The 23,937-nt window shown below is 35.8% G+C and overlaps 1 protein-coding gene across 1 annotated transcript in view; it reads right to left on the bottom strand.

Annotated features, from left to right (window-relative positions):
* The window catches only part of PCLO (piccolo presynaptic cytomatrix protein), a 310,190-nt gene that overhangs the window by 3,908 nt on the left and 282,345 nt on the right, over nucleotides 1-23,937 (bottom strand). The window contains exons 25-26 of the mRNA XM_054399702.1: nucleotides 1,408-1,542; nucleotides 681-826 (exon numbers count right to left, since the gene is read on the bottom strand). Of these exons, the coding sequence (XP_054255677.1) occupies nucleotides 681-826; nucleotides 1,408-1,542 (281 nt within the window). The remainder of the gene's footprint in view (nucleotides 1-680; nucleotides 827-1,407; nucleotides 1,543-23,937) is intronic.

Raw genomic sequence — 23,937 nt, 5'->3', positions numbered from 1 at the left:
TGACTTGATGTGCCACACACTGAAAATATTGTTGTCTTCTGTACAAATGTACACAGAGAATATTTGACTTGGCATAAGCAGTAGCTCTGCAATGTCTGAGATTACGACTATCCTGTCTAATTCTAGACACCACAACTTTTATAGAGGTTGAAGAATTGGATAGAATGATAAAATGATTAGGCATTTAAGCAACAGGACATATCAAAGAATTTTGGTTTATATAGCCTGGAAAAATGGAGAGGAGAGGTGATAACCTTTCAGTATGCAATTTTTTTTCCCAAGAAAAAGAAAGCAGATCACTCTTCCTTTGCTCTTTCTGAGAATATTTCAGGACAAGTGCACTTAATTTTAAAATATGGCATATTTACATTAGATATTACACTAAACTTTCTAAATACATAGAAAAGTATTTTTGTAAGTCTTTGCTCTCTAGGATGCTTCAAGAACAGATCAAGCCTGTAACTTTCAGGCCTGGTCTATAATTCCTCAGGGTGGAGTGATGGGTTAAACGGTCTTTTAAAGTCTCCTCCAGCCTGACATTTCCATTATTATGAAACTGTGTCATTTCCTTTGTAATTTTCTTTTTTTCAGCAAACAACTGGGGTAGAAGGTTGATCTCAAATGCCCATAACAGCAGGGACAAAATCCAAAAATTAGGTTTTAATAAAATGAGAAATTACCTGAAGAGAATGCCCAGCAGGACTCAAGCTAAATCTAAATGTTTCATTGAACGAAGGCTCTCGGTCATGCCTGCATACCCTGGTTTTCTTCTTAATTACTCTTTTTTGGGTAGAGATGTTGACAACATACAGCTTCACATACAGGTCTGGGGAAGAACAATTCAATGTGTTAAATACAGCAACTTAAATAGTCGGTTGCCAATGATTTCAACAGATGGGAAGTGTCATGAAGAAACAGAGCATGGTAATTTGCAGAGCCACACTCTGTTCTCATTTACATTAAATCCAAGAGTATTTTTGTTTAGAATGTTGTCATTAAAGTAATAAATACGTTCATGTCTTTATGTGTGTATGAACACATTATTAGCATGAGTTTTAATTTTTATAAAATTTTTCCACCAAATGTAAATTTTCAGCAGATAACATTGGTTTTTATTAACCAAGGGAGTTCTAATTTTGATTTAAATTTTAAAAGGATTAACTCTTAGAAATCAAAAACAAATTAAAAAGAAGATTAACTTCTGGGGGTTAATTTTCTTCTACAAAATATTTTTACTTTCATTAAAATTGCTAATAGGGGGAAAAAGCACTTCAAAGAGTCCTACAGAATATGTCATTCTGGTTAAGAAGCAATTTTCTTTCCCATTGTAGTAATGATGTTAAACGATTTCAGATAAAGCCTACTTAATGTTTTCAAAGTATCTTGAAGCTGGTTTCTCTGCAATACCTGGTAGATGATCTGGAGATTTAAATTTGTATGTGATATTTCTGCACTGAAGGATTTCTACCACCAGCTGTTCTCCATCTGTCTTCATTTCCTTCTTTAATGCAATTTTGATTTCTCCCATAACCTGTGTTTTACCTGGAAAAGCAGAAAAGCAACCCTCATTAATGTAGGTAGTTGTACAAGGAGATAAGGTCCCACCTCAGCTCCTTTTTCTCCACACTAAACAATCCCAGTTCCCTCAGCTGCTTCTCACTACACCTGTTCTCCAGACTTCACAAATTTCATTGCACTTCTCTGGACCTGCTCCAAGGCCTCAATGTCTTTCTTGTAGTGATAGGGATAGCACCATCTTAAAGTTATACCTTAGGATGCACAAACACCTTTTGAAGTTGCCTGCCTTTTTTTTTTTGTTGTTGTTGTTGTTGTTATTTGGGTGGTTGGGTTTTGTTTGTTGTTGTTGGTTGGGTGGGTGGGTGGGTTTTTTTGGTTGGTTTTTGTTTGTTTGTTTGTTTGTTTCCAGTGACATTTGAGAAGCAAGGTGATGGCTTCAGTTTAGAAATCTGATTTTTCGAAAGTGAAATTAGGATAGAAGCATCAAAAATTTGCAGATCTACATCTCTATCATATTCCATAACTTCAGTGAGAGAAAGCTGAAATGATGGCAAAAATTATTCTTGCTATTTTGATTCAAAGATAACTGCAGCCGGAGTCTGAAAGAGGGAACTATACAGCCTCACATATCAGAAGGCAAAAGTCTCTTCAGCCTCCTTTGCTGCCTTTCACCCTCAGTGAACAAATCACTGCCTGAGCCAAAATATACATTCACAATCTTCTTCTCACAATTTTAGTATCTTACATAAGGAGACATATCAGACACTGCAAACTCAGCTGCATAAAAGACAGCTTGCCACAGCGCATCTGAAATTTTGATAACGAAAGGCACATTTTGCCCTGGCTTTTTGGATGGAGGGAAAGAAGAACACTATTTAATGTCATACATATAGAGCAACCTGAACCTTGATTATTTAAAGCCTATAGTATTGCGGTTTTGCCAAGGAGAAAATGTGTTGCTAAAGGGACAAAAACTCTGTATTTGATATAACCACAGCTGAGTAAAACATTTTGCACAATGTTACAACGATCTTTCTGTAATACAGCACAAATGTTCTGTTAAAGCAGGACAAATGAGTCTGCAAGCTCTTTTTCTATGTCAGTATGAGAACGTAAGATGGGTTTTTACCTATACAAAAGTACGTGAGGATTGCATTTTTGAGAAGTAGTTCTGTAAGGAAGCCTGTTGATCCCTACAGGGAACACAGGAAATTTTAGCACAAAAATGAATACTTTTAACTATTACTGGAATTAAACTACCTGCATAATCTGTCTAACAGGAGCAGACCGACATGAAAACAGAGTTTATTTATATAATTTCTGCTAAATTTGTAGGTCAGACATAAGAAGAACTGTTATTATACATTTAAATGTAAACCAAAGATGTTGCATTATAGGAACACGTAGGAGCTTCCCTATTTATTTTGGCAGATAGATGCTCAGGTGGTGATATCTCATTCTGCTTAGTGTTTTGGACATATGGTCTGATGAAATTAAAAAGATGAAGCCTCAGAAGTGGATGGATAAAATTAGATGCAGGTCTTGACTGAATTTATATTATTAGAAAGATAAACAGAAAATCAGCTCAAGGATAAGGTGCTGACCTCAGGAGCAAATGTTACCTAGTTTTGTTAAGGAAATCTGCAAGTTTCAAAAGTGGTAAACAACTCAAAAAAATACTGATGTTTTCTGACTTAGTGGTGCAGATAATATGATATTTTGATATTTCCCGTTTCTCATAAACCCATCCTATCACAGGGAAGCATACACAGTGAATAGGAATTGGTGTAAGAACCACATATGACGTGTTTTCTTTCCAGTTGGTATGGACAGTGGCTCAGTGCACATTTCCTGCACAAACAATAAGCACTGAACCCACACTGGTAGAGCAGTGGAACAAGCTGTTTCATTTCACAGCTTGGCCAAGTCATTTATAGCCCATAAAAAAAATTACTTAACACATGGTGGCATATGTAACTCTGTAAAGCGTTCTTTGAGAAGGAGGTGGAAGTTGGCATTTGTATACACAAATATATTCATATGCATACTCAAGCTAGAGCAGTATATTAACACTCTTGTGCTATAAACCTAGTAGGCACACTATCATGATAACTGAAGAGGAGATTGTTGGTAAGAACCTGCCTATTCATTCCTTACATCATGATTTTTAGATTTTCCCCCCTCAGATTTATACTGCAGCTCTGAGCTCTTCAGTGAAATATGCTTAAAGTCTTGCTCATCCCTCCCTGGAACTACACACTGGTAAGCACAGTCGTGTGTGCTGCACAGCTTGAGTACCAGAGCAGATGCTTCTGCACTGACTGTTCATGTGGAAAACAGGTAATGTTATTATATTAATAGATTTTCTTTTGCATACCTACGTTGCCTGGTACAGTGGTAGCAGCCCACTGTTGAGATGCTATTTCTCCATCATTAAATAAGTATGATTACTGAAATAATTGTTGTTAATAAGAGTATGAGAAAGGCTGTGATAATTTTAATAAAGCTCATTGTGTCTAATACATGACAGAAAGCCAAATCTGTCTTCCAGGACCATGCAAGTGTTTTGTGGTTGACTACAGGGAACACAGGAAATTTTAGCACAAAAATGAATACTTTTAACTATTACTGGAATTAAACTACCTGCATAATCTGTCTAACAGAGCAATGAGGGATGATCCTTCCCATTAATTAGGATAAACATGGAATCAGCTCAGCCAAAACTGGGAAAATGTGTTAATCCAAATTTTGCTCGTGAGAGATGGATAGTAATATTTTGCAGAGTATTCTACAGTACATGCAGCATTCCCTGGAGGACTGAAGCCTGAAAGCATTGCTTACAGTAATACGGAAATGGTTCCTAAAGTTGCTACTAGTTCAGACAGATATCCTTTTCTTTCATCTCCTGCTGAGACTTTTCTGTTAAATGCACTTTATTTCTTTCTTTTTTAAGTTTGTAACCTTCTGTCAAAAATCTTTATATTCTAAAGTATCTACTTTTCATTGAAATACATGCTTCACATTCCCCCTCTTTTTCAGCATTCAGCAGTACCATTATTTTTCATTTCAAGTAATACTGATTCCCTCAAACTGCTATAATAGACATATCCTGAAGTTGGCATTTCATTGCACTGTTGAACTGATATCTGTGGTTAAAGTCCACAGAGGTATATTCAAACAAGAAATACCGTATAAAAACAGAACAGAAGAAAAAGCACAGGGACAGCACAGCACTTAGGTAAATGCATTCACAGAGCTTTGTGATGAAGACTGAGATGATGGAATGAAAAAGAGAAAAGAAAATGTGCTCCTCTTTACAGAGGTCATGAACTGGGAACAAAGATGTTAAGTAAAAGAAATTACTTAAAAACCAATGGTGAAGCTCAAAATGATAAATCTATGTTCCAAGTGGCCTGAATGTCTCTATAGAAGAGGTCTCAGTCTTCTATAGAGGTGAGTATGCCAGAAGTCTTTCTGAGCTTCTGAACTTTCATGGGGAATGAGTGAGACAGGGGAAGTCCTCTTATAAGTAAGGGAGATCTGGGAATTATGGATAATGGGAGAATGTGAAAGGTTAGTAGAAGAGACGTAAGAGGAAAAAAGAATATAGTGCAAGCCTGAAAACTTTCCAATATAATGACCTAAAACATTTATTCAGGACCTTTAAGAGGTAAGAAACCAAAAGTCAGAGACTAACTCCCGGAAATCTCACATCTCAAAGGCTGAGGCCTCCCCTGATGCCACACAGAACACAGATCCTCCGTTCCCTTTTCTGGGAGCTGAGTCTGTCCCAAGTACAGGGTCTTGAGGCTATGGCTGGTGGGTCTTCAACTAGATTTTACAGCAATTTTACAACACCTGCCACTGGGAAACGTTTCTGATGAAAATTTTCTCAAAACTATGTGCCCTAGAAAAGGTGAATAAGAAAACACAGTTTTTATAAATATTTAAAAATATCTGACTGTCTGTCTTAGAACTCTCCTTACGTTTTTTGAAGTCACTGAAGCAAATATCATCCATTTGTACATACAAAGCAAACTTATCCTTTTGTAACTCATCAGAAATCTTTCTCAGCTCCTGGGCATTACTTAAGTAGTAGGACTTGTATAATTAACTGAATCTTTTCAATAAATGACTACAAAGAAGTATCTCATACTGAGCTAAAGCTCTGACAGCTCCTGTAGATACGCTTTGTGGCAACTGTCTTTAATCAGAAATGAGGTCTTTTGGGGTTTGTTGTTGTTGTCATTTTGTTGTTTTTTTTTTTTTTCTGTCTTATCCCACAGTACAGTATGACTGTTTTAAGAGTTAATGCCTCACAAACATTACACACTAAGGATTCTTGATTTTATCAAGAATCTCTGAGATTCAGTATTGCTCTTCTGAAGACTAGTGTTGCAGTCTTGCTCAAAATATCTGTTTAAAAATTAAATCTGTGCGTGTGGGAACTGAAAGAAGTGGATTGGAAGTCCTCACAAACCATAAGTGCAAGACAGACACTTTGCATAACATGATTTAAAATGTATCTGTTGTGTTTTTAATGTAAAATACCCCAAATGTGGAAAAAAAATTGTTACTGTTGTACACTCCTTATAAATTTGCAGTAAAATATAGAAAATATTTTATTTGTGATTATCACCCATGAATGTTATTCCATACCTGCAGGAACTACATATGCTTTTTTAACAATTTCAATCAACTTAGAGCAAAAAGTAAAAAGTTTGTTGTTGTTTTTAACTAAAAATGAAGACAAACTTTAGGACAGAAACCTTATAGACCTACTGAATATCTGCTTGGAATTGCCTTAAAAATATGAAACTGTACTATCCCTTAGGGTAGTGTTCATGACTTGCTGAGCTAGTGCCAGGCCATTGTTAGTTGCCACACCAGCTGACATGCTATAGAAACTCCAAACAAAAAGTTCTGAAGAACAGTAAAGTATCACATGAAACTCCTGTTTAATTACCACACATCAGGTTGCAACTTCAATGTTATTTGTGAGCAACCTGATGAAAACAAAAATTGTTTCTATATCCATAAGGAAAAAATTTTGTGCAGGCATAATTTCTTATAGAATATGACTCTCTCAATTTTGTGACCTAACTGGGTCAAAAAAAGTATTAACAGCTGCAGAAAAATCCTAGAAATAAGTCAGACTGCTTAATATATGTACTGAATATTAAATGATTGAAGACAGAGAAAAATTCATAGGATCTGTACTCGTTAGTATTTGGCATTATTTAGTGGTTTGAACAGCTGTTCAGAGTTCCTAACACAAGTGGTTAAAGACTGAGAACATAAGTAACAGTGACAGTCAAAGCCACTAAAAATAATTTCATATTGTGACCTGTTTCTGGAAGGAAATGATCTTTTCCTAAAAGAATATGAAGCAAATTTTTCAATAGTAATGAATATGATTGGCTCTGAATTTATCTCATTCAATTTCAAACTAAAGTATCTGGATTCATCATGTGAAATTGACCTTTTTTTGCCTCTCTGAGAGGACTATCAAGCTGCCCATCTGATGTAAAAAATGGTACTTATTAATACTCAAAGTTTCTACTACTCTGCCCATTTTAATGGGTTTATTGTCTGTGGTAGAGGTGTTAATTATTTCTGTAAATGGATTATCATTGTGAAACTCAGGGCTGCATGGCTGATTGTCTTGAAGGTCATGTCTCAGAAGTGACTCCAGCATAATTTTACCCACTCAGCTTCAAATTTTGAGGTAAAATTCACACAGTATAGCACAGTTGAACAGATACAGCCCTCAACATTAAACAGAATTAAGTCTGAAGTGATCATCATGTTCTCAGTTAATAGAAACGGTTACCATAGTAATAATCAATATTTCTGTCTCAGGCCCTTTGTGATAGATATTCTCAACTGCTCACACAAACTGTTTCTTGTAAAATTTTGGTTTGCTTCCCTGAGCAATAGTAATACCAGTGGCAGCTGACAAAATGTGAAAAAGACAGTATCATTATTTTCAGTGTAAAAGGAAGCAAGGCTTAAAGAGCATAAAAAGCTGTCTAACATTGCCCAAGCCAGCAGCAAAAATCATAATGTAATCCTGTTTACATTTTTAATCCTGAGTCATGTGGAATAAGATAGAGAATCCTTTGTGTACCTGTGGTTTTGAGGGGTCTGTATTCTATGTTTACATTAAATATTTGCACAAAATTAATTATAAACAGTCTTCTAATCAGAAGGGTCAGGCAACTACAGCTACAAACAGTAATTTAAACTGAATTACTTTTCTAACTTGTCTCAGAGAAATGCGGAGACAACATAACAAGGAGATTTCAGGATCCATGTTGAATTTCCTTTCTCCATGTGACAAACAAGCCACAGCAAAAGGAGCACTTTTTTTTTTTCTTTTTTCTTTTTTTTTTTTTTTTTATAGAGAATGCTTCAAGTCTGCTCCAGTACTGAGCAGTGGACTGTCTGATTCTGAAAGTTGTTTGTTATGCTTTGAAAACAGCCACTGGTAATGGCAGAATTAACTCCTCTGCTGTCAAAGACAAAACTCTTGCCACTGAAAACTATTAACACTGTTGCACAGTCTCTCCCAAGTCTTTACTCATAAAACCACTATCCTACTGCTCAGACAAACAAACTGCAAAGGAAATCTGGTTTGTTTATTTTTTGTTCTTTAGCAGAGATATTTTTTTTAATAGCCTCCTATATACAGTGCCAGTGATGAAATGTGCTAGGTCTTGCTGGCATATGTAGGGTAGGGAAATAAAAGAATATGTTACCTGTATGCAGTTACAGCAGGGAACTTCAAGGAATAGAACATAATTGCCAGGGAGGAATTTGGCTAGCTCAGTGGTTATGTTTAATAAACTGTTGTAGCAGATTGCTGCTTTAAACTCTTCTTGGTCAGATGTTCCCTTAAAGAAAATTATACCATCCTTGGCACCAGTCTAGCAGTAAAAAAACTATCTTTACCTGTAACTAATCATTAATTCTTACTCATCTTAAAGTGGCAAAATGGATACTGGCACTGAAAGAGTTGTCTTCACACTCCTTCTTATTTCTTCCCACACAGTTTCTCTGACATGATCTGTTTTAGCTGTAGATGTTTGTATAGCCACCTAGTGCTGGAAGAAATTATCCCACTACCTGCCACCTCAGGACCTCCCAAAAGTATATTGATAACAGATTAGTAACACAGCCTTATTCAGCACATGCTTTATGCCACCATGAAGGATGAAAGAAGACTGTGTCAAAGGAAGAATGATATTTTTCAGCAGCAATGCTGCTTTATGACAGTGTGCTTTATGAAGCAGCTGTAGACTGGTAAGATAATTCAGAGAGGTTGGTTTCCAGTTTAACCCCACATTTACAGTAGGGCTAACTTCCAAATTAGATGGAACAGAGCTTGTATATAGACTTTTGAAAATCTGCAAGGCAGCCTTCACAACTTCTCTGGACAATTGTTCATGATGATTTTTTTGTTTGTTTTCCTTATATTCAGTTGGAAATTCCCTTACTTGAGATTGTGAATGCTATCTATTTTGGTTTTCTTCTTGTTTTGGTTTTGGTGTTTGTTTTTTGATTGATTGGTTGGTTGTTTTTTTTCTGCAGAGCTCTGAGACGAGCTTCATCTCCTCTATACTATTCTATAAGATAGGTAGCTACCCATAAAGCAGATAATTTCCTGATGATTAATGAAACCCTCAGCCTCTCAAAGACACCTGCGTTGAACCTTAATCATCTTAGTGGCACCCAAATCAGACACATCATTCTGTATGGAACCTCACAAGCACCCAGTGGAAGTAAATAATAATTTCCTATAACCTTCTCCCTGCACAATTATTTTTATAGCCTGGTACCCAGCAGACAATGAAAACAAAGCCATTTTCCAAACTGGCACTGTGTAAAGAAAAGTTGTTGGTGTCATTTTACCAGTGACTGTCTCAGAGAAAACCTGATTTGAAGAGCGTTTTAAACAAGTCCTGTGGAGGAGATCTGAGAGGACACCACATATTTTAAGATGAGGCCAAGTCTATTGCTTTGTGGGAAAAGGACACTGTCTCCAATGCCAGCACTTTCAGTATTGCTGAAATTGCTTTGAGCATCAATTGTATGCTTTTAGTTTCACTCATTTTGAAAATGTTTGAAGAATATTGAATCTGCTTTGTTGTCCCTACATTATTCCCCAATTGTTTAAAAATAAATAGTGGCACCAAAAAATCCCTTTTCATAGACCATCTATTTTACTGTCAACAAGAAAGGAATGCTGCCCCGGGACAAAAGCATTAAATATAGTTGTGGTGCTATCAACAAGTTAGCATCCTGCATGAAAGCAAGTCCAGTTTATTTGAGAGTTTTGCTGCAGGAGATAGAAATCATCAGTGCTGTAGCATGAATGCAAGCCCAGTTCTTCATTGCTTAGTTTTGCTGCAGGGAACTGGGAAGATTAGATGCATGCATCTTTCTGGTTAGCCATGTGTGGTCAGGTTTGCTCTTTATACAAATGGAAGGTTGGTTGTGACTCCCAATGGCTTCTAATACTGGGAATGTGTGTTCATGAAGTGAGCTAGACTAAACTGAATTGGAAGAGTTTATATAAATACAGCTTGACAGTACTCAGAAGGGAGGTCTGCTTCTGTCTCTTTGGCCTAACTCTAATGCTGAAATCAAAGATGAAAGGTAACAGCCTTGATTTTTTTGGTCAGCTGTGCACAAGAGGTGTGACTGTGGCAGGGGCTGTATGCCTGTGGGTAACAACCCACTGAAACTTGCTCAGTGTTTAAGGATACTTAATTCCTTGTTACCATTCCCAAGGATAATTCTAAACAGTGAAATTCAGACTTCTCTTTGTTCTTACTTTGGTATATATATGCCTGATTTAATAGTGATCTTCTCACTCCCCAAACTTCTAAGGTCTGTGCTTCCAAACAGTCACATGGTGCAGACTATAAGGATTTTTTTATATCCTCTGACTAGTTCCTACATCAGCTTTGTCCCTTCTTCCCAAGTTTATCTCTGTTCCTCTAACAACTCTCACAATTCTTTTTCTTCACCTCTTCAGCCATTGAAGGCAACCCTACTCTGATCCTTGTCTTCCATTAATAAACAGGTAAATGTCTAAACATTGAAGCATGAGAAACAGAACTTGCTTGAACTACTGAGGATATTTCCATGCCTGCCCTAAGGCCTAGTTCTAAAATTACTATGCTGCTATATATCCCATTACCCACTTATGACCAATATGAGGTATTTTCTGTAAAAAATGAGGGAGTTATTAATTATAAATCTTGTGTTTTAATTTTAGTTGCTTGTGTTTTCCTATTCCTTTTTTTTTTTCCCCTCAGGTGAAGTTATGAATGTGGTTTTTTACAGGGATCTACAGTGAAGTAAACAGAGATAAAGGCACTATCTCCACAGAGGTACAGATTTCAGAGAAAACAATATATGGTTTCTATAGGCAACTCAGGGCTTCTTGACAGCCTTGCCTCAGGTCCACAATGGAGTTTGCTATCTGTGAGTGTGTTTTGAGGCTGAAATTCTTTCAGCACCAACTCTTATGAGAGACAAAACCAATTAACTCCAGGTACTGTAAATTATGAGTGTTCCTTGTTCTCTTCTTTGTAACGAGCCTTGTGTCAGTCACTGAATCTATAGAAGAATTCTGCAGACTTTCTATACCATCTCTACAATGTTTTTGGGGAATTTTTTTTTTAATTTTTATTTTTTAAACAGCCCAGTGAGATTTGAAACATGGAGAAAAAGAAGTGTGTGGCTTTCCTCAACTAGAAACAAAAATGAAACTTCTTTTATTACCGCACTGATCACTAATCCTGGCAGAATTCATGTCACATTGTGAAAATAAATAAGTAAATCAGACTGATTAAAAATATTGAATTTGGAGAACTGAAAGTACTGTTATGTAACTGCAGTGAAAACAGAATAGGTGTTTGCAATCTAAAGCTGCACAAAATTGGTCCTTAATTGAGATTTGTGACCTTTAATGGAATAAACATGTTCTCTGTTATCCTGATATATGTCTCTGTTTTGAAGATGGATATGTTGTATCTGAGTAACCCTTTAACCCAAGATTTCTCCTCTATTCCATTTTTACATCCTAATTAGAGTCTTTTCTAACAAAAAAGCAAACCAAACCAAAAACCAAAACCAAAACCAAACCAAACCACATCAAACCACACCAAAAAAACCCTGCAACAAACAACAAAGTGACCCCATCTGGCACTTCTTCTTAGTTCAAAATAATTATGGAACTTAACACTATAAATGTTAATTACACTTGCTGTTGAGCACAGCAGCCATTTAAAACTCCAGACCAAATCAGATTAGCATTTTTATCAAATAAAGTTAAATGTGCTTAGAAGTTACTTTGTTGCATACAGAATAAAAAATTTACAGTGACTGTCACTTAATGTCTGTTGGAGACAGGTGCTGCTAGAATTCATCTGCCTAAATAGTCATGTCTATATCTGAGCTAGATGCCAGGGCTCCTTTTATAGGAAGAGGACAGCAATTGATTGTCTAGAATGTGCTTTGTCTTATTTGTAAACTAATCTCTAAAGTGGGTCAGATGAATTGTATCTTCAAAATGATTATTTCTTCCCATTCATTGTACAATTTCACCTAAGTGGCTGATCCTCCCTTAACTCCCATGATAAAATTTCTCATTGCATTATCTATTTTAGAGGTCTCAGCTGTAGAATGTTACATTAGATATTTTTTATATAGTAGGCCACACCTTAGCTTTTTAGTTAGGCAATTAACACAGAAATAGAATGAGTATGCAACTGATGTAAATCCAAAAAGTCCTAGACTTAGGTCATGTTTAAAAAATCTAAAGAATCAAACAAGAATTTTCTTTTTTCTTTATTTGAGATTCAAAACAAGGTGTCAATGGAATCACTAATTATTAAATTGTTCAACTTTTGTTGTTTGGGTTTTGTGGGTTTTTGTTTGTTGGTTTTGTTTTGGGTTTTTTTTGGGTGGGGAAGTTTTGGGTGTTTTGGGGGGTGGTTGCTTTGTTTATTTTTAGGTTTTTTTTTGTTTGGTTTGGTTTTGCCTTTATTTTTTTTTTAACTAAAACTGTTAAATTAGACAAGTAGGATTCATTCTTGTATGAAGTCTCATCTTTTTTGCTATCTATTGCAGTCACAAATAGTGACATTTATTTTCCAGTTTATAAAAGCCCATGAAACAAAAGCGGTATTTTTAATAAGGCACAGATGGAGCATTTTCTTCAGAACACAAAAGGGTATGCATATATATATGCATTTGGCCAAATGCACGCATATGTATTCTTGGAGCTGACCCAATCCTAGGAATCTACATATATTAAACCTACCTTCACTAAGCAAAAACTATTAGCTTGTTGAACTGACACTAAATCTGTGGCCTTGATTTTAAGTTTATGAAGTTATAGCTAACTAAATTAACTTAGATTGCTAACTCCACTTTTTAGACCTAATATGTGTTACTATATAAATTTTCCACTTGAAATTGTTCATAAATCTTACCTTCCATTTTCAATCTAACAGTTTAAAACAACACCCAAACACTGACATTAGTACAGAGACCAGCTAAGGGAGGAAAAAAAAAAAGGGACCTGGAATACTCTTTCTCAGAGACTTGCCCTCAGTGAAGTGTGGTAGAAAGAAATAAATGTTCATCACTGTTCCCTTCTTTCTTGTTTGATTTCTTGTGGAATATGGCAGCTGACACCTTTATCTCCTTTATTTCATGAACTCAGGCACAAAGGAGTTTTCTCACCAAACTAATCACAGAGGATGACAGTATGAAAAAGAGGTGTGTATATTTTCTAAGTTTTATATATATATATATATATATATATATCAGTTTTAAAGATCAACATAAAAATGGATTCTCAAATGATGTAAGCTTATACTTAGATGTTTGCTTAATTATCTGTTACTGGTTTTGCTGGGACAGAATCACAGGCTGGCCATGGGCTGCAGACCACTAGCAGTTCTGAGTCAGCCAGGACAGCTGTCCCGAGTTGGCTCACAGGTGTGTCCCAGACCACCAGCACCACACTCAGTAAAAAGGAAACATTTTGCTGGATAGAAGGGAGTTTTCTGCTTCAGTTTCCTGCTTGGGATTCTCATTCTGCTTGTCTTTCTGCTCAAGGACTGCATTCCTGGATTGCTGTACCTTTAGTGATTTGAGTATAAGTTTATAGATATAGATACAGATATAGAGATAGAGATAGATATAGATAGATACACACATATTTTATTGATGTTGGTATTACTTTGGCTACTTAAATCTGTTTTCATTTAGCCTGTAGGTCTTCTCTCCTTTTCTTGATTCCCCTTCTCTGCTGGGGAAGGGTACTTGGGTGATAGAATAACTGCTGGAGTTTCATTCCAGATATATGGGCTGAAGGTAGATAACATAGCACTTATCTGGTACAACGGGAACGAATAAGTAGATCAAAGCAACTGGTCCTGAGGCACCTCTGTCTGTATTGTACAACTGAGATTTTTTTCTTGAAACTGGAATTACTCTAGTCTGTTGTACAAATGTTCCTCTTCGGCATGTGGTCCACTTCTTTCCAAAGGACCCCTCAATAGCTATGACATATTTAGGGACAGGAGCACATTTAGTGCATGCTTGGAACATCACTTTAAGTCTAGCTCCTTTCAAAAGGAAACAAATTTGGATACATTAACAAAAGGCAAATCAATAAAAAGTCAAGCAAGGAAAAAAATGAAGAATTTATTTCAAAGTTAGGTTGCTGCTCTGAATCATAGCAATAATGTAGATATTTTCAGAAGTAATGTACAGCAGGGAGGCACTTTTGGATTGTAGGTCTCCACCACTGCTGCATTTCTTATCAGGGCTAAGCTTGTCTTGCTTAGTGGGATATTTTCTGTAATCTCTGAGATTATTTTAATTTATTTTTTGTGTGTAATTTTGCTTGGATAATTTTGTCTTGCTATTTTTCCCCATATCTTGTGACTAAGTTAGCTTTGAATATTTTTGCTTGCCTACAAAGAGGTTATATTTTATGCAAAGTAAACTGAACTATTATGGATTTTGATCTATATGTGTGAGATGAATATAATTTTTGTAAGACTACCCAAGATTGATTGCCTGCTGAGGATTTTATAACCATAAAGAACAGAGGCTAAACGTTGAGTTAAATATAGTTTCAAATACTCATTCGAGATTGCAAAGAATAGTGGAAAGGACAGAACACACACAGTAGCCATTACTTAAATTTTCCAGATAGAAACATTGTCTTTGAGTGTTGATTCAATTATCCTAACAAAATGAGGCAGAACCCTTAAAGTTCCTCTAACAACCATCAAAGTTGGTATCCCCAGAAGAGTTATTTACACAAGGCTCCCTGGTCTGTATTTTTACAACATTTCAGGCAATTAAATTTATTGTAACCTTCATTTTCTCATAGGAAACTACATTATAAACATCAGGTTGTTCATTAAGAAACTAAGAAGGAAAGATGTCAATTTTATATATCCCTTTCTAAGCCTTTATTATTATACTTATAATTTAATGTCACTAAAACTTATAATCTTTTGAAGAAATCTGCTCTGACAAATTAGTTGATATTTTCCTTTATCAGGAAAACAATCTACTATTGTGTAGTTAGTTGGGTAAAAAAAAAAAAACACACAGATAAATTCACAAAACACATCCAAAAAGATCTGAACTCTTGCAATTTATATGCATAAAAGACATAGTATATCTAAAAAAGTTATATTAATTATTTTTTCTCAAAATCATAGCTGGAATTTCAGAAATTGTTGCATTTGGTCAATGTTTTAAATATACATCCCTATATCCAGCTGATCCCAGAGAGGAGCAGGGAAGAAATAATGTGTTTATGATTTGTGTGTGTGTCCTTTCTCTCAGGATTTGCATCACTTCCTGTGATGTAACTTTTTTCAAGCTGTCTTCAATTTAGAATCTCTAGCCAGAGGCAGAAAATTTTACTTGAAACAAATTGCTCAGGTTTGTTCAACAGGAAAAGTGTAATATTTAATTTTGGCATTTGATTCAGAAGAAACAACCTGGGGGCAGTAGATGTTGGCAGTAGAGGAGGTTTGTCATGTTATTCTTGGATGTGTCTGTGGTTTCAGTTCAGTCTTTCCTTACAACACAAGATACACCCAAAATAATGAGACATTTCTGGGAACATCGTGGCTTTTTAACCTTTCATCATTCTTGAAAAATCTATACCTGGATACAACCAGTTTGGTTGAACAAACCAATTTCAAGAGGCTGAGGGATGAACCCCCACTGTACAGTGTCATACCAGTTACCGGATTTATTGCAGAGAATGACAAAATCAGTTAGGAATATTGGCTTGGTTTCACGCATGTTAGTGCTTTTCTGTGTTCTGCTGGAGTGCAATATGCTTTCACATGGTTTCTACTACTGAAGGAAATTGAAAAAATCTATTTCTTGTGTTGCAGGTTTTTTACAAGTATCACAAATAAAACCCTGAATATGAATCCTTATTTTAAGAAATTCCAGATGAACATGCTCAAGCCACTTTCTGATCACAAGCTGAGACTTTTAAATGTCTCATTCTCTTAGTATAATTTTACAAATCTTGAATTGCCCTTTTAGTCATAGAATTGTAGAATGCTTTGGGTTGGAAGGGACCACCAAATGTCATATAGTTGAATCCCACTGCAGTCAACAGGGACATCTTCCACTAGATCTGGTTACTCAGAGCCTTATCAAACTTGGCCTTGAAAACCCCCAGGGAGGGGACCTCACTACCTCCCTGCGCAGCCTGTTCTGGTGTTCCACCACCCTCATGGCAAAAAACTTGTTCCTAACATCCAATCTAAATCTCCTCTCATTTCAAACCTTTGCCTCTTGTCCTATCACTCATTTTGGAAACAGTCCCTCTGCAGCCTTCTTGTAGGTACCCTTCAGGTATTGGAAGGTCACTATTAGGTCTGTCTGAAGCCTACTCTTCTCCAGACTGAATAATGATCATTTTCATGGCCCTCCTTTGCATCCACTCTATCATCAGGTCCATGCAAGTTACATATGGGGCTTTCTAGTAAATGACAGGAACTATTTTAATCAGTATGTTACTGGGCTTCTGGAAAATATGTGAACTTCTAAGTACTACAACAATGTGAAACAAGGAGGCATGTGAAACAAGATGTATGCATCAGATGTTTAACTCAGCTGATCTACAGAAGATTTGTGCCATTTTCTAATGCATAAACCATGGAAAAACATTTCCAGAAGGCATGGAATTTCGCTCATGTTATGTTATTATCACATGACAGTCAGAGTGCAAAAACATAATGGCAGACAAAGAATCTAAAGAAAGCTTTAAAAAAGAATATATAGGAGAAGGAAAGCACACCAAACAGTGGTTCAGAAAAAGACCTATGGAATGGATGGCATCAACACACTTGCAAACCCAAGGACCTGTAGATCAAACTAAATTCCTCTGGTATCGGTCACCTAAAGTTTAGATATATAAGCTATAGTAAATGTTGAACATTTTCATTATAGTCTTTAGCTACTTAACAGATAATGGAAAAGGATTGGCACTGGTGTATTATTTACATATTGTTGCAATGGATGAAATAATGAACGTGGAACACTATGAAAAACATATTAATCTAAAAATAAACTGGGGACAAGCACCAGGCTCTAATTATAAATATGAAGGCAGACACTCTATCATGAGATTCAGATGGATCTAGGCAATTTCATCACAGGAAACATTTATATTCATCCTAATTCACTGATTTTCAGAAACATCTGTCCTGAAACACATCTTACAGTCCAATAATTCAGAGCAGCCTCACATGTTAACATAAATATCAGCTGAAGTTTAATTTTAGCTTGCCATGTGATCCCACCTGGTAATGCTCTAGATTCATCTGCATTTAAACAGCATTCCAAAATAACTGTTTGAAAATCAGCCTTATAAAATGCTTTATGCTGCAAGAACACATGAGGGTAAATAAAATCCCTTCTGATCCCCAGCATAATAGTTTCATTTCTACAACTATTGAAGTTATAAATTATAAAATTAAAAAAATAAAGACTAAATAATCATTTAAGCCATGCACACATATATTATGCTAGCTCTTTTTATATGATTTACAAATATTAAAGAACTACAAAGAACTGTTGAGCATAGAAACAGTCTATGACATTGCTATTTTTTTTTTCTTTGCATCTCACATAAACACAACAAAAGTAGGAACAGCTGTATTATCATTCATAAACAAGTTTAATATATTTTATCAAGGACTTTCTGTAAAGAGATTTTTCTGTGTTTGAGAGGGGAAGAGCTTGGATTTTGGATACATATTTCCCCCCTGGAATGTGAAGTTCTAGCCTAATGTTGTTTGAAATTAGGAAAAACATCTTAGTGCCAAAGCAAATCACATGGATAAAAGAAGGAGACTACCTGAATTATCCAGGATGACATTAAAAGGCCCTCCTTTATACCACCTAGTTTCATTTATTTTACAGAGGAAAATTTATTTCAGATTGAGAAATTCTTCTTCTATCATCTTAATGCTTTGACCTGACTTTTGCTGATTTTAAATGAGCACTGATCCTGAAAAGTGAAGCTATTTCAAAGCTTGAAACTACTCACTAGGTGAAGTAACCCTTCTTCAGGCTTACACCAGACAAGGCTCAGGTCCAGCAGCCAAACATTTTGACATCTTCACCTTTACTCCATTTTTGGTAGAGGGATGCTCCTGTCTGTTTTACAGTGTTGAAAGTCTTCATTATTAACTGGTATTTGTACTAAATGTGGAAGCTGGTATTAAATCAGATTTCATTCACAAAAATATATCTTTAAAGAAATGAACTATAAAAACTTAACCCTGCTTTGTCAGGTTGTGTTTTGGTTTTGTTTTGTTTATTTTTGTTTGTTTGGGGGTTTTGTTTGTTTGTCTGTTTGTTTTATGGAATTACTAGCGCTCCAAATCCTATCCCAAACACTCTGAGCCCATTATATCTCCAAGAAGTAAGCAGAAGAAAACATAGGAAAGTCCCAAGCAGCTTTAGGAAATGCACTCAAGAGTTAGGCAAATAAAAGTGATTAAGAGAATTAGTCAAGCAAACTGTCTTTCTAGATAGCTACTGAAGCATCATATGAAGATTTCAGCTTTTTTTTATTTTTCTTTTTGCTTGTTTATCTTAATATTTGTGAATTTTCTGCAGATCCCATGGGAAACAGAATTTTTTAATGAAAGTGCAAAAATCTTTTTTTTTTTTTTTCAGAATTTTCTTGCTACATAATTTAATGACTAACAGTCATTCAGTCTCAGTTCATACAAGAGCGGCATAAGCTGTTGGCCTGCCACTAGTTAATCACAGTCACTCTCCCTGGGTTATTTACTTCTTGTAGTAAAAGTTAGGGAACAAGAGGATTTGTAAATATGAAAAGCAATGTTTTTGTGATGTGGATACAAGTACATAGAAGATTATCTTGTCATTTTTTTGTGCTGTGTGTCTGTCTCTGGATGTAGTCCTTATTTTTATTCAAATTCTTTCTGCTTCTTTTCAGGAAAGCAAGATGGATTATACTGGAATTACCTCAGGAAGGCAGAATTAATTGCTCCAATTAATACTGGAGAGCCAGGTGGGCAAATTAGAGTATTGGGACAATCAATCAAATCAATAAAAGAAATACATCCCAGAGTTCAGTGATAAAGATGATAATTCTTAGGTTTATGCTACTATTGTTTATCTTGAATTGCTTCTTCAAATTAATGTGGCATCTACATAGCATAGTAAGGTGGTTCCTAGCTTGAAGAAGCATGTGTAAAATAGCTTACAAAAAAAAAAAAAAAAAAAAAGAGAGAAAGGATAAGGACTACTGTCAGTGCTTAAGCCTGATTCATTGCTTAAGGATCCTTTGTGACAGAAAATATATCTGATCTTTTCAGCTTTTGAAATTAAAATTTGCACTCCCCAAACTAAAAGGTGCTGTATGAGGGGATCAGCACATGACAGGCTAGCTGCAAGTGCTTTCATTACTTATTTTCCATTACTTTCCATTCCCTTGTGTCCCTTTTTCTCTGCTGAAGCAGCTACTCATGCAAGAAAACACCCTTGTTGGTATTTCTTGCTTTAAATTTTTGTTGGCAATGATTAATCTTATGCTGTCAAGAGTACCAGGTGGTAAACCTTTGGTAGAACCCGATGGCAGAAATCAAGTTTGTGATTTTTCTATTAAATAACATCAGGTTGAATTTAGCCTTTTTATTTATAGAGATAGTAGAGAAGCTTTGCAATACCTTATTCTTTCCTTTAGATCTCTTTGTGGGCAATGGCTGAGTTTTACTCAGTAATGAGTTCTTTCACAAACTGACCTCACCTACATGGAAAACAGAATGGCAACAAGACTATAAAAACAAATATTACAGCTGCTAACAATGGGTTTTGAAAAAGAAATCACCCAGCCTATACTACTCTTTAGGAAAAACACTGTGAGCATGTAGCAGTTTCTTTTGCTGGGTACTACTGGAGAAAAACTCAACCCCCAAAATGCAATTCAACCACTGTTCAGGTCAATGCTGGTAACTTTTCTGATTTGGCTGGATTTCTCTTTAAATCCATGGATCAATCTCAATTACAATCAAGTAAGAAGTTTCATACCCGGTCAGTACAAGATTTTAGTGATTCAAGAAAAACACTTGGAAGTCCAGACTGTTTTTTCCAGGCTTTCCTACATTTTAGTATGTGTTAGGATTAAAGATTCAATACTCCTGAGATTATTGAGTTATTGGGAAGGCAGCAAACAGCAAATATAGTACTTGACATGTAGGTAGGAACAAAATAGATGGTGCTCCTTCTGGCTGAGAGATACCAGTCTAAAAAAGGCCTTGGAAAGAATTGGATCAAGTCTTGATACAGAAACTTGGAACTATTCCAAAATGACATAAACTCTCTGATATTATCAAAGTGGCTGGTTCTGATTTGGTCATTTATTGCTGATCTGTATACTGCTAGTGTGCTGTGTGTTGAGGATTATGTCAGATTTCTCTCCAGAAGATCAAGTTCAGTTTAAATAATTTAAGAAAAACAAATACATGTTAGTGTATGGTTTCTAGGTGAACCTGAGACTACACTTGTTAGTAAGCGTGAACATTTTTATTCACAACTCCTGGCTGTTCAGTCACCTCCTGAGACATAAACAGAAGAGAGCAGTGGCACTATATATAATGATCCTTTCAATTTTCATTGGAAATAACAATTCTCAGACTCTTACCATCCAATACTATACATGAGACATTCTAATGTTGCTTCAGTAACTGAAGCTCAATACAAAGGTAAGGAACAGAAAAGAAAGTGGAATTTTCCTGGCACAAGGTCACTGACTGCATCTGTTCAAAACAAAACACTGAGCAAAACGAGTGAGCTCTGTGTGTGCCTGAAGCTCCTACTCAAAGGTTCAGAAGAAATCACTGTCAAAGAATAAAAGTGTTTCTATTTCCACAACTGAAAAATACCTTTGCCTGAATAAGTTCCCAGAATACCACTCTCACAGTACAGGAGTACTTTCTGTTTCTGAGTTGAAACCTTCAATAATTATCACCACCTCTTTTGTATCATAAAATGATTTGGGTTAAAAGGAACCTTTAAAAATCATCTAATCCAATGCCTCTCTCAGGGGCAGGGATATCTTTCTCTAAATAAGGCTGCTCAAAGCTCCATCCAATATGACCTTGTAGTCTTCTAGGGATGAGGCATTTGCTCAGGGAAACCTGTTCCAGTGTCCCACCACTTTCATCATAAAACGTCTTCCTTCTGTCCCATCTATACCTAATCCTTTTCACTCTCAAACCATTGCCTTTAGTCCTGTCACTGCAGGCCTCAGTAAAAAGTCTGGGTTTTGTAAACCCCCTTTTTATATTGGAAGACCATAATAAAGTCTCTCTGGTGCCTTTTCTTCTGTTTGAATACAGTTAAAGAGAAAAATGCTTGTGAGAGAAAAACAGCTAAATAGTCATCCTTGCTTGTGCATGGGCAATAAAATTCACTGTAATTTTAATCCAGCAAGAAGTTATTTCTAAATATAAACCCCTTCATGAATATTAAGCATCATACTTTAATCTGATCTCACAGATTTTTTTTTTTTTTGGGTGAAATGATATAGATAACTGCAATAAAAGCTTCTCATCTGCAGTAAATTGCATACTTTCAGTCTGGCCAACCAAGATATCAGAGAACAGCTTTGTGTATAGTCAAAAGCATTTTCAAATCTCACTAACCCTTAGCCTTATTATCTCTTTAATCTGTCGTCTTCTTTGTCTTGCTTATAACTTTGTGATTGAAGGTCCCAGACTGACCACTCCTTTCTGACCATACTCATAAAGACTAATATTATATATCTAATATTTCAACCATTGGAGTTAAAAATAAACACAAATGCTACATTTTTGAAGTGTGGGGATGCAACAAGTTCATTTGAGTAACATCGCAAACCCCTTAGTCTGTTCTCAGTCATACCACAGAGTCTTTTGCCTTAATCAGAATTACTCTAGCATAACTAAACAAAATAAAAAGGAGAACTTATAGTTTTCTGAGTTTCATACATTCTTTGAAGTAATCGAATGCTTAGTTGTGCCTGCACTCTCAGTTTATTTCATAACTTATTTTACTTGAGGTAGCCAAACCACATATTACTCCTGAGCGTCCCTTCAAGTGAAAGGATGATACAGTTTGCAACATAATTTGCTCTGGGCTCTGTGCTGTGCAGACATGAGGGACAAAAATTTCACCACAACTATTCAGAAATCTATAAAGGACAATTTGCAAGTCAAATAATTGCCAACCACTTACAGAGGTCATGTACCTTTCCTCCACAATATTATTAGAACAACCACCTTGTCTGTTCTAAGGTTTGTGTGACATTTCAACTATTTTTCTCATAAATAAAGATTAAACTGTCTTAATTAATTGAATACAAAGTTAAGGGACGAAACTGTTTAACTTAATTTCAGAGAAGCACAGAATGTTTAGGGCTTGGAAGGGGACCTCTAGAGATCATGAGTCCAGCTCCCCTAATAGGGCAGGACCACCTAAAACAAGTCACACAGGTGGTTTGAAAGTCTTCAGAGAAAAAGGCTTCATAATCTCTCTGGGCAGCCTGTTTCAGTGCTCTGTAACCTTCACAATGAAAAAGCTTTCATGTTCACATGGAACCTCCTCTGCTCCAGCTTGCAACTGTTGCCTCTTGTCCTATCATTGAACATCACTGATCAGAGCCTAGTTCCATCCTCCTGACACTCATCCTTCACATCTTTATAAACATGAATGAGGTTACCCCTCACTCGTCTCCAAGCTAAACAGTCCCAGCTTCCTCAGCCTTTGTTCATAAAGTAGACGTTCCACTCCATCATCTTTGTGGTTGTGTGTTGGACTCTTTCAAGCAGTTCTCTGAGGTCCTTCTGAACTGAGCAGCCCAGAACTGGATACAATATTCCAGGTGACACTTCACCAGGGCAGAGAAGAGGGTGAAGAGAACCTCTCCTGACCTGCTAGCCACCCCTTTCCTAATACACCCCAGGATACCATTTGCCTTGCTGCCCACAAGAGCATATTGCTCACTTGTGGTCATTGCATTCTCCACCAGGAGTCCCAAGTCCTCATGCAGTAGAATTTTTTATTTTATAATCCAAGGTGATGAACCACAATACTCAAAAATTAAGGGAAATTAAAAAAAATATTTTTATCTTAGGTTATTCTGAATAGACTAAATAACAATAACAGTATTGCAAAATTTGCTTGTTACAAAAAATATTGCTTGTTGTCATAAAGTTCATTTTTGATTTTTAACTTACAGCCCAGGCAAATATATAACATAATAAAAAGGAAAAGTCTCAAAGAGTTCATTATAGGTTATGTGAACAATGAGTTTATATCAATAGTACTTCACCTTGCACAAGTTGAGTATGTGCACATCATCAGATTTTTAAATAGGACAATTCTAATCTGATTTCTTCAAATCTAATGTAAAACATTAGACCACTTTTACCTCAAATATAGCAATAATAATTTCCATATATATATATATATATTGCAGAAACCTGAAAAATATTTATTTTTGTTAAGACTGAGCTTAACATCAAGTTAACTTCAATTGTATATAAGAATTTCAATTTCTGAATTAATATCTCGAAGCTGCATTGAAATGCATTAAAATGATAAGTATTATTTTAATAATATAATTAAGGTCATGATATTAGGTTTTATATTTTGAGGTTAACAGAAACATAAACCCTATATATAAAGAGAAATAGAATTTTCTGAATGTAGCCTTCAGTACAAACCGCTCTCTAAATTTTCATGCTGTTGTCTATTATAACACATGAAAAAGATAATCACATTTCTTATGAAACTTTGAAAGCCATTCTGTAAGGCTCTTTCCAG

This window comes from Indicator indicator, chromosome 3 (genome assembly GCF_027791375.1).
Source record: "Indicator indicator isolate 239-I01 chromosome 3, UM_Iind_1.1, whole genome shotgun sequence".
Lineage (NCBI taxonomy): Eukaryota > Metazoa > Chordata > Aves > Piciformes > Indicatoridae > Indicator > Indicator indicator.
The sequence above is the reverse complement of the archived record's forward strand: the minus strand, read 5'-3'. Positions and strand labels throughout refer to the sequence as shown.